This window comes from Pelobates fuscus, chromosome 12 (genome assembly GCF_036172605.1).
Source record: "Pelobates fuscus isolate aPelFus1 chromosome 12, aPelFus1.pri, whole genome shotgun sequence".
Classification (NCBI taxonomy): Eukaryota; Metazoa; Chordata; class Amphibia; order Anura; family Pelobatidae; genus Pelobates; species Pelobates fuscus.
In genome coordinates, this window is record NC_086328.1 from 95,297,495 (window position 1) to 95,312,262 (window position 14,768).

The 14,768-nt window shown below is 42.0% G+C and overlaps 1 protein-coding gene and 1 long non-coding RNA gene across 3 annotated transcripts in view; both read left to right on the forward strand.

The window, feature by feature from the left end:
- Positions 1-14,768, forward strand: part of LOC134578261 (uncharacterized) — a 550,797-nt gene that overhangs the window by 171,329 nt on the left and 364,700 nt on the right. The window lies entirely within an intron of this gene.
- EPS8L2 (EPS8 signaling adaptor L2) overlaps positions 1-14,768 on the forward strand; it is a 153,401-nt gene that overhangs the window by 128,153 nt on the left and 10,480 nt on the right. For both annotated transcript variants that reach the window (XM_063437230.1, XM_063437231.1), the window contains 9 exons: positions 826-900; positions 1,048-1,196; positions 3,191-3,341; positions 6,476-6,514; positions 7,183-7,280; positions 7,518-7,629; positions 7,737-7,865; positions 8,543-8,663; positions 12,204-12,381. In XM_063437230.1, coding sequence (XP_063293300.1) covers positions 826-900; positions 1,048-1,196; positions 3,191-3,341; positions 6,476-6,514; positions 7,183-7,280; positions 7,518-7,629; positions 7,737-7,865; positions 8,543-8,663; positions 12,204-12,381 — 1,052 coding nt within the window. The remainder of the gene's footprint in view (positions 1-825; positions 901-1,047; positions 1,197-3,190; positions 3,342-6,475; positions 6,515-7,182; positions 7,281-7,517; positions 7,630-7,736; positions 7,866-8,542; positions 8,664-12,203; positions 12,382-14,768) is intronic.

Consider the following 14,768-nt stretch of genomic DNA (forward strand, 5'->3'; position numbering starts at 1 on the left):
TGTTACATGATGGAAAAGTGGTGGAGGCAACCTATTGCAGAAGAAAGAGCTGTTCATTTCTACGTTTAATTTAGTTTTTTACACCTCATTAAGTAATATTTGTTAAATACATCAACTTACTATTAAAAAAAATGAGCTGTGACAGTTCTTTAATTTTTAGATCGAAACCAGGCTTAATGTAGAACCTTTAAACATGTATTTCAGGAACTAGACATTATGCCATGGCGGGAACCATCTGCACCTACAGGCAGTATTAGGAAATATATGCTCAGCTTGTTGATTTATTTATTCATTTGTTCTATTTACACACTCATCAATTCGTCTCTGGCTTGGCATAACTGAAACATCACCCTCTTTATAAAATAAGAGATGAGTTATTGTTTCTAATTATTATATTAGTTTTTTTTTATATATGAATGTATTCCATGTATTTACCCCTGATTCTTAAACAGTCACGGTGTGCAAGATACCCGCTTTGCCCTGCAGAATACACATATAGCCTTTATTACTAATATTTTATTGTATTCATCGTTGTGTGATGTTGTATATTTTTATTCTATTCAAAAAGAGAATCACAAAACCATGTCTCATAGTTTGCAATCCTGACTGTTCTCCTATTCTAACCACACCAGTGGAATTTGAGCCCATGCCAATGCACATACAAGGGGTACAGACCCTTACGCCACTGAACAAAACTTTCTTTGAGATGGCACCCGTCCTTTCAACAATTAAACTGCATGTACATAGGAATGCCCCCAGATCCGCAATCCGCTTGTAATCTGTTTTTTTTTTTTGTTTTGTTTTTTTTTTTATATATATTTTTAGGCAAAGCTGAAAAACCATATCCAGAATCCAAGTTCCACTGAGTTAATTCATTTTCTGTTTGGGCCCCTAAAACTGGTAAGTGTGTCTGTCATTGCTTACAGTTGTTATATTTTGCAAATTTGAGTAGATTCCTCTATTGGAGCATGTGCTTGCTAGTTCTGGTTAATGTAGATTTGTTACTCCTATTGGATTCCAGTCTACATGTGTTATTCTTGCTTATAGATAATTGAAAGCTCAGGAGGTCCCGAGCTGGGCAGAACAATCACCTGCCCACTGCTCTCTAAAGATGCCACTGATTTACTGAGGGGGCATTTGACCCCTACAGAGATGAAGATCTGGGAGATTCTGGGAGATAAATGGACAAAATCAAGGTAAGAATGAAAGCATGGGATATCCTATAAAACCAGAAAAAACTGAAAGTTTATCATGAGCTTCTATTTATCTTTTAGGAAACATTAACTTAGTTAAATTTTACTTAAAGGGACACTCTAAGCACAAAAACAACTGGTGTTCAGATCATGCCCCTGCATCCTCACTGCTCAATTTTCTGCCATTAAAGGGACACTATAGTCACCAGAAAAACTACAGCTTATTTAATTTGTTCTGGTGAGTAGAATCATTACCTTCAGGCTTTTTGCTGTAAACACTGTCTTTTCAGAGAAAATGCAATGTTTACATTACAGCCTAGTGATAACTTCACTGGCCACTCCTCAGATGGCTGTTAGAGATCCTTCCTGGGTCATGGCTGCCTAAAATGCATCCAAACATTCAGTATCTCCTCCCTCTGCATGCAGATACTGAACTTTCCTCATAGAGATTCATTGATTCAATTCATCTCTATGAGGAGATGCTGATTGGCCAGGGCTGTGTTTGAATTGTGCTGGCTCTGCCCCTGATCTGCCTCCTTGTCAGTCTCAGCCAATCCTATGGGGAAGCATTGTGATTGGATCAGGCCACCACTTCTGCTGATGTCAGCAGGCAGTTGGTAGGTCTAAAGGAAACAGGGACAAAGTAAGCAGCTGCAGATTTGAATACCAGTAAGATTTTACTATATTTAGGGAGGCATGAGGGGACCAGGGGGGCGAGATGGTGGTTTTAACCCTATAGGGTCAGGAATACATGTTTGTGTTCCTGACCCTATAGTGCTCCTTTAAGGTGTTAGATAACTGTGTTCATGCAGTGTTAGCCACACCTCCCCTGACTGAGACTACTACCTGCCCCCACACCTCCTCTTTCTCTCACACAGTGCACACTCATCCCCCAAAATACACACAGTACAGTCTGTATCTCCCCATACACTTAAGTCCCTGTACACACACACACACACACACTACTGACCCTACCCCCACCGCACACACTACTACCACTATCCCCCACCACACACACTAGTGCCTCATATCCAGATGCACACTAGACTGCAAATAGTCCCATCTTCACATGCACACAACACAACAGGTAGCATATGTTGTCCATGTGCATAGTGCAACATATGCAGTCTCTTCCTCACACATGCAAACACAAACACACACTCTACCCTCTTTTAACCCTGTTCCTCCTTTGTCCTCTGGTGTTCCACTTATAGTGAAACCAGAGACAAGTTACACAGAACAAACATATCATTAGAATTGCTTGCACAGCATTAAACAAGCTCATAGCATTTTTTCCCTCTTCGTCAGGGTTTTGAAAATGGGCTGCCCTGGACGGGCAGTAAACTCACATGCCCACTTTTGGGTGTGTGCATGCTAATGATGACACATCAAGACCCCTCCTATTGGGCTGTTCTGCCTTTACATGCCAGGGTCACATTTTGTCCTAGTCTGGCTCTGCTTAACAATGCACAATCTACATTTTTGCCCCAGTGCGACCCTGTGGGAGTTCTAGTGCTGTGCTTTGTATAGAAGGATAGTAATTGTACTGTGCTTTGAAGGTATTCTAAAATGTCATAATAATGATTAAACTAGTTTATCTCCCTCTATTTACTTACCTTGGGCCAGAGAGGGAGGAATTCTGATTCCATGGTGGTCCTATGGATTTGGTACCTGCTTTGCACCTCCAACAGTGCAAACTGCTCCCTCCTGAAGGTTATTGGGAAAGTGTCAGAGCTTTGTTATTGATAACCCACTTCTGGGAGCACTTCACTGCAATCTCCCTGGCCCCACTCCCCTGGCTGGCCCCACTTCCCTGGCCCACAGAGCTCCCTCTCAGGTAGCATCGTCTCTGGCCGTATGGGGATGTGCTCTGATATCACTGGTTGGCCTCAGCACATGGCCATCTCAGTCCATCAGGCATTTGCCTGGTTTTCCTGATGGCCAGTCCAGGCCTGACTATACACTTAATTAACTGATTTTTCTGTTTCATGTTTCAGGGCGGAATGGCCAAGAGAGCCAATAATTCCACAGTATATTCCTAAATTTAATAATGGCTGGATACCCCCAGCAGATGTCTTCCATGGAGCACCCTGGGAGCTGGATATGACACCACCCCCAGAGTTTATCAAGACCAGAATTCACGAAGAGGTGAGTGAGCTTGTTATTGAATGCACCTCTAGCCAGTTACATATTTCAAATATATATTGATTGGTTCAAATATTCCAGTTAAACCATTTAGGGATTTATTTAACTTTTTCAACTTTTCATAAAGTTGCTTAACTCATTGCAACAGTTGGACCAATAGATGCAACAGGCCATATCTTGTTTGTGACCCTGGTTGTTGTGTTGTGTTCCTCTAATAATGTTCCATTGTTGATTTGATAAAAAAAAAAATGTAAATTGTACATAATACATAAATTGTAAATACAAAAATATTAACAAGACATTAATGAGAAAAGTAATTAAAACAATACACATAATATATTAATCAATACAAACGATGAAAATAGTTTTAAATGCAGGTTAAAACCTTATAATAATTTAGGAAAGACAGGGTAGAGACGGGGAAGGGATTAATATAATTGACCCATGTTTAACTCTTACAACAATTCAATAAATCGGAACATAATACAATCAATATATCTCCTTATATATAATTAACACTACATGGCAAATAGAAGCCGTGTGGAATACAAAGTGTGTATAGCTTGTGTACATGTGTAAGACTGTTTGAAAATGTAAAGTAAGTGTGACACCAAGTGGCAGCATATGGCACTACAGGTGTGGGTTTTTAAAAAGGTACATACATATTTGCTTTTATGTACATCCCCTTACTAATATCTGGATAACCTACACACACCCCAAGTGCCCATGTGTGAGACAATGTCCCTGTTTTCTTCCCCTCTTTTCTTTTGCCTAAACAATATGAAATCTACCTTTAGGACAAACGAAAGTCATAGAAATATAGAAACATAGAATGTGACGGCAGATAAGAACCATTCGGCCCATCTAGTCTGCCCAGTTTTCTAAATACTTTCATTATTCCCTGGCCTTATCTTATAGTTAGGATAGCCTTATGCCTATCCCACGCATGCTTAAACTCCTTTACTGTGTTAACCTCTACCACTTCAGCTGGAAGGCTATTCCATGCATCCACTACCCTCTCAGTAAAGTAATACTTCCTGATATTATTTTTAAACCTTTGTCCCTCTAATTTAAACTACCGTATTTATCGGCGTATAACACGCACCGGCGTATAACACGCACCGGCGTATAACACGCACCTCATTTTTAGAAAGAAATTGCAGGAAATTTCCCCCCCTCCCATAGTATTCCCCCCCCCCCCATCCCATAGTATTCCCCCCTCATCCCATAGTGTTCCCCCCTTTCCATAGTATTCCCCCCCCTCCCATAGTATTCTCCCCCCTCCCCTCCCATAGTATTCTCCCCCTCCCCTGCCATAGTATTCTCCCCCCCTCCCCTCCCATAGTATTCTCCCCCCCTCCCCTCCCATAGTATTCTCCCCCCCTCCTCTCCCATAGTATTCTCCCCCCCTCCCCTCCTATAGTATTCTCCCCCCTCCCCTCCCATAGTATTCTCCCCCTCCCCTCCCATAGTATCCCCCCCTCCCCTCCCATAGTATTCTCCCCCCCCCTCCCCTCCCATAGTATTCTCCCCCCTCCCCTCCCATAGTATTCTCCCCCCTCCCCTCCCATAGTATTCTCCCCCCCTCCCCTCCCATAGTATTCTCCCCCCCTCCCCTCCCATAGTATTCTCCCCCCTCCCATAGTATTTTCCCCCTCCCCTCCCATAGTATTCTCCCCCTCCCCTCCCATAGTATTCTCCCCCTCCCCTCCCATAGTATTCTCCCCCCATCCCCTCCCATAGTATTCTCCCCCCTCCCATAGTATTCTCCCCCCTCCCATAGTATTCTCCCCCCTCCCATAGTATTCTCCCCCCTCCCATAGTATTCTCCCCCTCCCCTCCCATAGTATTCTCCCCCTCCCCTCCCATAGTATTCTCCCCCTCCCCTCCCATAGTATTCTCCCCCTCCCCTCCCATAGTATTCTCCCCCCCTCCCATAGTGTACTTCCCCCCCTCCCCTCCCCACCCATAGTGTACTTCCCCCCCCTCCCCTCCCATAGTGTACTTCCCCCCTCCCATAGTGTACTTCCCCTCCCCTCCCATAGTGTACTTCCCCTCCCATAATTACTTACCTGTCCTGAAGCGTGGGCCGGCTTCACAGCTTGCACCGCGGTACAGGAACTTTAATTTCATGTTCTGGTTTCCGGCGGGACTGAAAGGAAGTGTGCACACTTCCTTTCAGTCCCGCCGGAAACCGGAACATGAAATTAAAGTTCCTGTACCGCGGTGCAAGCTGTGAAGCCGGCCCACGCTTCAGGACAGGTAAGTAATTATGGGATATCGGCGTATAACACGCACCCACGATTTCCCCCCTATTTTCAGGGGAAAAAAGTGCGTGTTATACGGTATGTCCTCTTGTTGTGGTAGTTTTTCTTCTTTTAAATATAGTCTCCTCCTTTACTGTGTTGATTCCCTTTATGTATTTAAATGTTTCTATCATATCCTTTAACCTTTCCTGGTAAGTTTTATCCTGCAATCCCTGAACCAGTTTAGTAGCCCTTCTTTGAACTCTCTCTAAGGTATCAATATCCTTCTGAAGATAGGGTCTCCAGTACTGTGTACAGTACTCCAAGTGAGGTCTCACCGGTGTTCTGTACAATGGCATGAGCACTTCCCTCTTTCTACTGCTAATACCTCTCCCTATACAACCAAGCATTCTGCTAGCATTTCCTGCTGCTCTATTACATTGTCTGCCTACCTTTATGTCATCAGAAATAATCACCCCTAAATCCCTTTCCTCAGATGTTGAGGTTAGGACTCTATCAAATATTCTGTACTCTGCCCTTGGGTTTTTACGTCCAAGATGCATTATCTAAGTCATACATTTTAAACAACAGTATTAAGTCTTGTAAATGGGTTTGGCACATATACAAAAATAAAATAACACCTAGTTGGGCTTATTCACATAGAGATATAATATATATATGTTTTTATTATTAAGCATGTAGTCATTCCAAAGCACTGTAGAACTATATTTTAATTAGAGAAATTACTGACCTGTGTTTTAATTGTGTTAAAAGTGATTTCTTTTAGTATTCACAGAGTATTGAACTTAGTGATTAATTAAGTATTCACTCAACTTTTTTCCATGTCTATAATCATTTCCTTGATTGACATGTGATTAATATGTGTTACAGCCTCCAAGGATCCCAGAAAATCTCCCACCAAGGACAAATGTAAGCAGCATAGCACGTTCTCTAATTTAAATATAGCATGAGTTACTTTATCTTTTTTTCCCTTTGACTTTTACGGACTTCCTTCATTATCACTTTCTATCTCCTTTCACTTAAGCTTACAGCTTTACTTGGTATCATAACAATGCAGCCTTAATTAGATATTTTTTTATAAAATGTATTAATCAAGCATTATTATTAAGAGAACATGTGTTATGGCATGTCGGGCAAGAAATATTGAACAAAAAGCCAACTAAATTAGCCCATAACTATGGGCAAGTGATCTGAATGAATGAAGACTAAATAACTCATTAGTGGACGTCATTCAAACCAATCACAAAAGCCACTGAGATTTTGTAAGAGATGAAGAAGATGGGGATAATTGTTAAAGAGAAAGAATGGAAGAATTGGGAAAATATAAGAGGGGGAATGGAAGACGGTAAACAAAGTATTCAGTTGGCGAGTCTGTGGAGCAGCTAGCTAAGTTTAACATAAAAATGGAGAAATTAGATAATTTTTTTCCAATGTGAAACACACAAGTTTTTAGGAAATCTTTGAAATTCCTGCACTTGGTTATTTAGGTTTTAGTTAGAACAATAGCTGTCTGTGACTGTAAAATTCAATATCTCCATGAAGTGAGAAATATATTCTTTAATATTTTCTTGTTTCAGCTTCCTTCAACCAATGGAAATCCTTACAGGACACCATCATTCAAACAAAGCCAACCTGAGAAAATGCCAGAAATGCACCCTAGCCCACCGATGATAAGGTGGGTATGGCGCATATTGAGGCTCAAGGCTCAGTTTAACAAGACGAGCATATGTTTTATTACCAACTGATAGTAGATTTCACAACAACTGTACCACCCTCAGCTGACAAATACCAGTAATCATTTATCAATGCACGTGTATAAGTTCCCATAACGTGCCTGAGAGTGAGAGAAACATTGGTGAATTTATTCTTATATACACTTTTTCTAAATAAATTATCTGTTTTTTTCTTCAAGAGAGTATGATGCTCCAGTGCCGGCACAGCCACAAAAATGCGCCAAAATCCGCTATGACTTCACAGCTCGTAATGCAAATGAGTTGTCCGTACTGAAGGATGAAGTCCTGGAGGTAAAGCAGATATATTGGATTTGTTTAGAATGGGAGGGTTACATTTTCCTGTTAAGTTAAATGGTTCTTATACAACTGAATGAACGTTGATGTTGGGTGTTCTGTAGGTTCTAGAGGACAACAAGCAGTGGTGGAAGTTGAGGAACAGGATCGGTCAGGAGGGTTATGTTCCCTATAACATACTTGACATTGTGACAACTGAAGATAGCAGCGAACCTGATGGATCATATAACTCGGTAAAGTTTCTTATGTTTTTGACCTGGGATTGACAACTTCTAACATTGCCAATAAGACTAAGACAAAGAAATAAATTTATTTATTTATAGAAATAAATGTTATTTTAGATAATAACTTGTCATTTTCAAATTTAATTTAATTCTAGGAGTAGTACTTTGCAAAATAATGGGCTCAATGTATTTTAGCCACTGGTATGTTATCCTTTCCTGAACATTTACATGTAAAGGATACCATGGTAGACAGTGCTGTAAGGTTCCAGTATGTACCAGGTCAGTTGGTATTTCCCTCTTCCCAAACATACACATAAATGTAATCAGTGGGGGGAGAATGGTCAGTAGACAAGTCCACTATTAACATGTACAAATAAAGCCTGCCCACAGGCCAACCTCTCCAGTGTCCCCATTCCTCCCCGTTTACAAAAATTAAATTTACAGATTACTGTATTTGTCAGTAAAATATGTAAGGGATGCTTATTTTTTACACAATTTTGTTAGGTTTACATTAATTTAGGCACTTGGTTGATTGGTAGATGAGGATTTAAAATATATTAAAAAAAAGTACCTCTTTTCACTGCCTCTTTTTAATAAATCCACATAAATAAACGTTCAGTGAAATAAAGTGTGTGGTTTTTTTTTTTGTTCCTTTTTTTTTATTGTGTTTTTTTTTTTTTTTATAGTCCAAATACTCTCGTGGTGGAGGCCCTCTCAGCCCAGGAACCAAATTACCTGTAAGCTATGCTGGAGATAAATGGGGAAGTGAAATGGCAGGATGGTCAACCAATCCAAAGACTAAAGATAGTATGTAGCTATAAGTAATCTTTATTGGACTCATATAACCAACAAGTATTATGTTATGTGACTTGTGTAACTTTTCCTTACAGCAACAAAGTACAGTGTTTCTGCTAAAATTAGGTCATGTGGATTAGAATTTTTTATCTTCCATATTAATCTTGGTGTTCTCCTAGTCCAATGATAGCCAATACAGTATTTGTCACTTCGAGACACATTCTCCATAATATTTGAAGTGCCAAAATCTAGCTGCTAGGTTATGGCTCTGGCTCTTTTTACATTAGCTTATCACATTTTTAGACAATCGGGATTATATTATTGAGATCCCAAAGAAATATTAAATAACAGAACATATGATGAATGACCTGGCCCAATTTCCCCCAAGATATGCAATGCACAAGACTCCATCTGAACCAGCCATGTATAAACCAAATTTATTATTTGCCTTATTTAGAGGAGAATAAAATCTAGGGGGGCAGGGCCTGACAGCCGAGCTGGCCAGACGTGCTTGGAGAGAGCTCTGGCACAGCTAAGCTTAAAAGCAACGAAAACTCGCCATAAATGTGGTTTTTACAGACCAATCTAACGGAGGCTCATTGCTGCATCGAGTGGGAGCTCGTTTACACCAAAAAAGTGCCTTTCGGTCGAGATCCACCACACTCCACACCTAAGGCCTAGCATGTCAGGCGGCCTGATGGCTGGGAGAAACCGCCGATCACCCGACACGGGAACCGAGCCGAGCAGCAACCGTGCCAACACCCCGCACCCCCCCCCCCCCTCTGGACCGGTGGGGGTTATCCCGGTCCCAGTTGAAGAAACCATCAGACCTACAGCAGGGGAGTACCGAGCCGGAACAAAGCTTGCATGCCGCAACCAAGATGGCCACCGAGCCACATCCCCAGGAGAGCCTGCAGGCCTGAAGAGAGGGCTTTGAGGCCAGGTTCAAAAGAGTCTGTGCAGACTTTTGGAGATGACTAGAGTGCAGACCCAAGGCTAGTCACCCACCCGCCACACTGCCACTTGAAGCAGAAACGGCAGTTCCCCGAAACGACATAAGACAGGGGCCAAGAAAGGAGAAGCGCCCAGCCCGCCACCCGACTTACCAGCGGTCACTCCGTGTACCCAGACGTAAAGCGGCACCACATCACCGCAATCCCGCCTAACCGCACAGCCGATGCTTCACCGTGCGACACTTCGGAGGGGCACGAAAATTCACCTACACACCACCCTACCAAGAGAGTCTCACTGGGCAGCACTGCTCACAAGCGCTGAGAAGGCTCGAAGGCCACGGCCCAGATGATCATCTTCACTATATGCTGGTGGAAAAAGTGAAAAAGCACACTGGACTTTGGAGCTGGAGGCGTCCGTGCACGCAGAGAGGTCGATTCAGGACCCCCAGAGCAGACAGCCCGCTTCACTACCCACCAACACGCTCCTGGCTCTTTCAAAACATGGATATCGGATGACTGGTGACTTACTGAACAAGTCCTAAATAGCCATCACTGGCGCCTTGGTTTTTCTTTTTATTTCCTGTTTGTTGTTTCTCTTTTTTCTAGCTATCATTGTGCAGGGAACTGCAGTGAGGTGGACATTTAGCTCTAATAATAGCCGGCATTGAGTAGACACAGCCTGTTCTCACCTTATATTGTATACAATGCTCAGTTCTCCATGCCTAAAATATTTTATGTATATCGGAATTTTACCTAACACATACATCTACAGTCTATTGTCAACATGCACGCTTTAGCCAATATACAGGATAACGCTGCTATGTGGTTTCAGGCAGAGGAGAGGGTGGCTTACTCGACTGTTCCCTTAAGACTACCACAAAGCTGCTCAGTTACTGTATCCTTAGACATGCTGCCTGTTCTTTCAAAGTTAACCCCCGCTGCTGAAGCCTGTATAGCATAGCATTACTGTACCAAGCTCTAGTGGTCCCTGGCCTGGGGCATCCCTAGGAGTTTACTCCTGTCTCCAACCCCCACTTACCAATCTTATTAATCTGTCTAAGACCTTATTAGCCGTAGCTCCGTACGTCATAACTTAACGATCATAGAAGGTTTTGCGATATAATCTACTGTCTTTATTCATGTGTTCTATGTTATGTTATGCAAATGCCTAAACAAAGAAAAGCTATACTGTTTCTACCCTTATATATATAAAAATGTGCTTGATCTACCTTGTACCTCTATGTTAAACTGTTAGTAATATGCTAGAGGATTGCCTTTGGGGTACCTCACATGCAAATGTTATACGCTTACGCACTACAAAAATAAAGAATAAAAAAAAAATCTAAATATGAAATAAAATATAGCATAAACATTTACTCCCCATCCCACTGTGAACAATATATTTTTTTATTGAAGTGGGAATGAGATAGGAACAAATTAAGTGTAGTTCATGTATTTTCATTGCTTAGTACCTCAGGGATCTGTACTTGGACCCATTCTCTTTAATATTTTTATTAGTGATATTGCAGAAGGTCTTGATGGTAAGGTGTATCTTTTTGCGATGATACTAAGATATGTAACAGGGTTGATGTTCCAGGAGGGATAAGCCAAATGGCTAATGATTTGGGTAAACTAGAAAAATGGTCAGAGTTGTGGCAACTGACATTTAATGTGGATAAGTGCAAGATAATGCATCTTGGACGTAAAAACCCATGGGCAGAGTACAGAATATTTGATAGAGTCCTAACCTCAACATCTGAGGAAAGAGATTTAGGGGTGATTATTTCTGATGACTTAAAGGTAGGCAGACAGTGTAATAGAGCAGCAGGAAATGCTAGCAGAATGCTTGGTTGTATAGGGAGAGGTATTAGCAGTAGAAAGAGGGAAGTGCTCATGCCATTGTACAGAACACTGGTGAGACCTCACTTGGAGTATTGTACACAGTACTGGAGACCGAATCTTCAGAAGGATATTGATACCTTCGAGAGAGTTCAAAGAAGGGCTACTAAACTGGTTCATGGATTGCAGGATAAAACTTACCAGGAAAGGTTAAAGGATCTTAACATGTATAGCTTGGAGGAAAGACGAGACAGGGGGGATATGATAGAAACATTTAAATACATAAAGGGAATCCACACAGTAAAGGAGGAGACTATATTTAAAAGAAGAAAAACTACCACAACAAGAGGACATAGTCTTAAATTAGAAGGACAAAGGTTTAAAAATAATATCAGGAAGTATTACTTTACTGAGAGGGTAGTGGATGCATGGAATAACCTTCCAGCTGAAGTGGTAGAGGTTAACACAGTAAAGGAGTTTAAGCATGTGTGGGATAGGCATAAGGCTATCCTAGCTATAAGATAAGGCCAGAGGCTAATGAAAGTATTTAGAAAATTGGGCAGACTAGATGGGCCGAATGGTTCTTATCTGCCGTCACATTCTATGTTTCTATGTTTCTAGTAGAACATACTCTTCCTTTTTTGTCCTTTATTTTCAGTTTGCAAGCTGTCCTGTAGCTGGTTTTGTTTTGGGTTTTAACAACGTGATGTTTTTTGTTTTGTTTTTTGTCATTCACGATAAACCATTCCTTATTTTACAGACTTAATACACCATATGGATGAGGTGAATGATGAACTTCTAAAGAAAATTACAAATAATCAGCCACCGAAAAGGAACTACAGAATCGAAAAACCCCAACAAGTACATGTCCCTCTGAACTTCCAGTCTGACCCAGAAGAAGTCAAAGCGTGGTTAGAGGCCAAGGGCTTCAGTAAAGGGTAATTGCTAACTCATTGATAAAGGTTTCATTATTACTGATCATTATGAAGCCTCCATATGCTTATCTTTATGTAACTCATATCGTTTTAATGTTTTATGCTTTTTATTGTCTCTTGTGACGCCATATAATTGTAGATTATGCTAGCTTTAGTGTACCTATAATCTTAATTTTATTAATGACAGGAGGCGAGTATTTGCTTAAGTCTCTCTTTACTAGAACTCCACAGCAGCACAGAAAAAACAACCAATCAGAAAAAAGTTAGGTACTATAAAACTCCCCTCCCCATGCATCATTTCCTGTTTCAAGCTGCGACAAAACAGAATAAAAGGCAGAAAACATAATGGGGAAGAAACGAAGTCCTAGATACGATGAATACAACGACGTCCACCACCCGAGAAGAACTGCCACTCCAGATAGTGATGGACTGTAAACTGAAACGAGAGAAAAAACAGAATCGACAGGTTGATTATCCAATGAAAGGTACTCTGAATAAACATGTGTGCACCCAATGTAGCAACCAAAATTACCTTAAAATGAAGATATCCCAACCCTACTTATGAAAGAAAAGACATAAGAGCATGCAACAGGTAGCAGAGACAACAAGCAGAGTTGCATACGTACCTGATTAAACCAAACTATAAACATAGAACAAGGGAGGGATAAAAATGGGTGGGAAATACTCGCCTCCTGTCATTAATAAAATTAAGATTATAGGTACACTAAAGCTAGCATAATCTACAATTTTATAACATGACAGGAGGCTTCGTATTTGCTGTTTCAACGCTCAGATTACCAATCCAACGCTGGTTGTGTCGCTGGTACCTATTCCAGGAGATAGCAGAGTAATCCTAATTGTACTTACCAACTGCGAAAAAACGACAGTAGACGAATCAATGAAGATGTCAGCCGAGGAAGCATCTCAACACACAGAAAAAACACCATCTGCTGATAGATCCAACAAACTTGTGTTGTCACCCGCTTCCTAGCGGTTGGGACCTGAGCTTGCAAACTGACCTATCAGCTATTTTCCTGTAGTTGTAAAATAACGAAGGCCTTTTGCGGATGCAAGGCCGCGAGAAGAAACTGCCACCAAGACGCAATATAACCGAGTATGATCCTTCGTTCTCTCCTGGTCTACCTGGTGAGATGTCTCATCCGAGGATAAATCTGTAGTGCCTGCGAGAGTGTTGTCAACTAGCCGTATCCTAAGTGATTCCGACATTCCAAATGGACTGTGTAATCCTCGGACTCTGTAGAGAAAAGATTCCAAAAGGACGTCTAGTCATGGTTCCGAACTGAACTCGTGTGGAGGAACAGTGGTCGACTATTTTCTGGAATAGTGAATCCCAGAAATATTCAAAGGGATGGAGAGTGCCAACCGGAGTGCAGATTTCCATCCAGGTATGTCCTCGCCTAAGAGTGAAAGGTGTCTGTGTAGGAGTCGGGGTACCCCAGGTACTCTCACAAGGTCTCGTAGGTCTCCTCGACGGTAGTTGAAGAGTAGGTTAGCGTGAATCAAAAAAGGCAGAATGGCTCCCGCGAGGGGTAAATAGCTAATAGACGGAGGACCCAGCAACTCCGAATCCTGTTCACCAGGTATGCGTTCCGAGGAGATGGGGCCGTCCTGCCCCCTTCTCCCAAGATCGTAATGAGCAGGGAGCTCAAGCCAACCGGGATGTCCGGTCTTACCATGTGAACCATGTGTACGGTTACCCAGAGACCGGATAACTGGCCCTCCTTAATCTTGGTATCCGAGCGAGGCAGTGTCCTTTCACTCCATGAAGGTTTCCGTAGCTCCTGTCATCTTGATATGGGAGAAACGGTCTGTGCGGTTGGTCCGCAATAGCCTGGATATCCAAAACAGAAAGCAGATTTACGATTTATAAGGTGTAGAAAATACCAAACACCTGCACTCTCGTAATACCTGAAGCCATTCGTTAGCCGTACTATCTTCAGTAGTGTGTGTACCTAAGTGATCCGGACCCAGTAGAGCCCTCACAGGAGATAGAATAGAGGGATCCAGACTAAAGTTTATATCTTGTATGGCTAGGCAGTCCTCTATAACGAAATCAGTAGTACGGGCGTCAGATCCAATTGAATGCAGGAGGGACACCCCTCTATGTAGTCACCGATGTCTTGCACAGGTACAAGCCTGTGTGGTGAGCGAATGGCCGGCCCTGTAGAGTGACGAGTGTATGAGAGAGCCGCGTTCTCATCTAATGTGATCGAGGGTTCGCTCTCTGTTCCTGAAAATAAAGTATTCTTGAATCGGGATGATGGAGGGCCGCACCCTCCTGTGGTCCAAACTAGAGTCCCTAGAGACTCAGGGTGACCAATTGCAGGGTACACCCAATACCAATATCAGTATAAGGCTGATGGCAATCC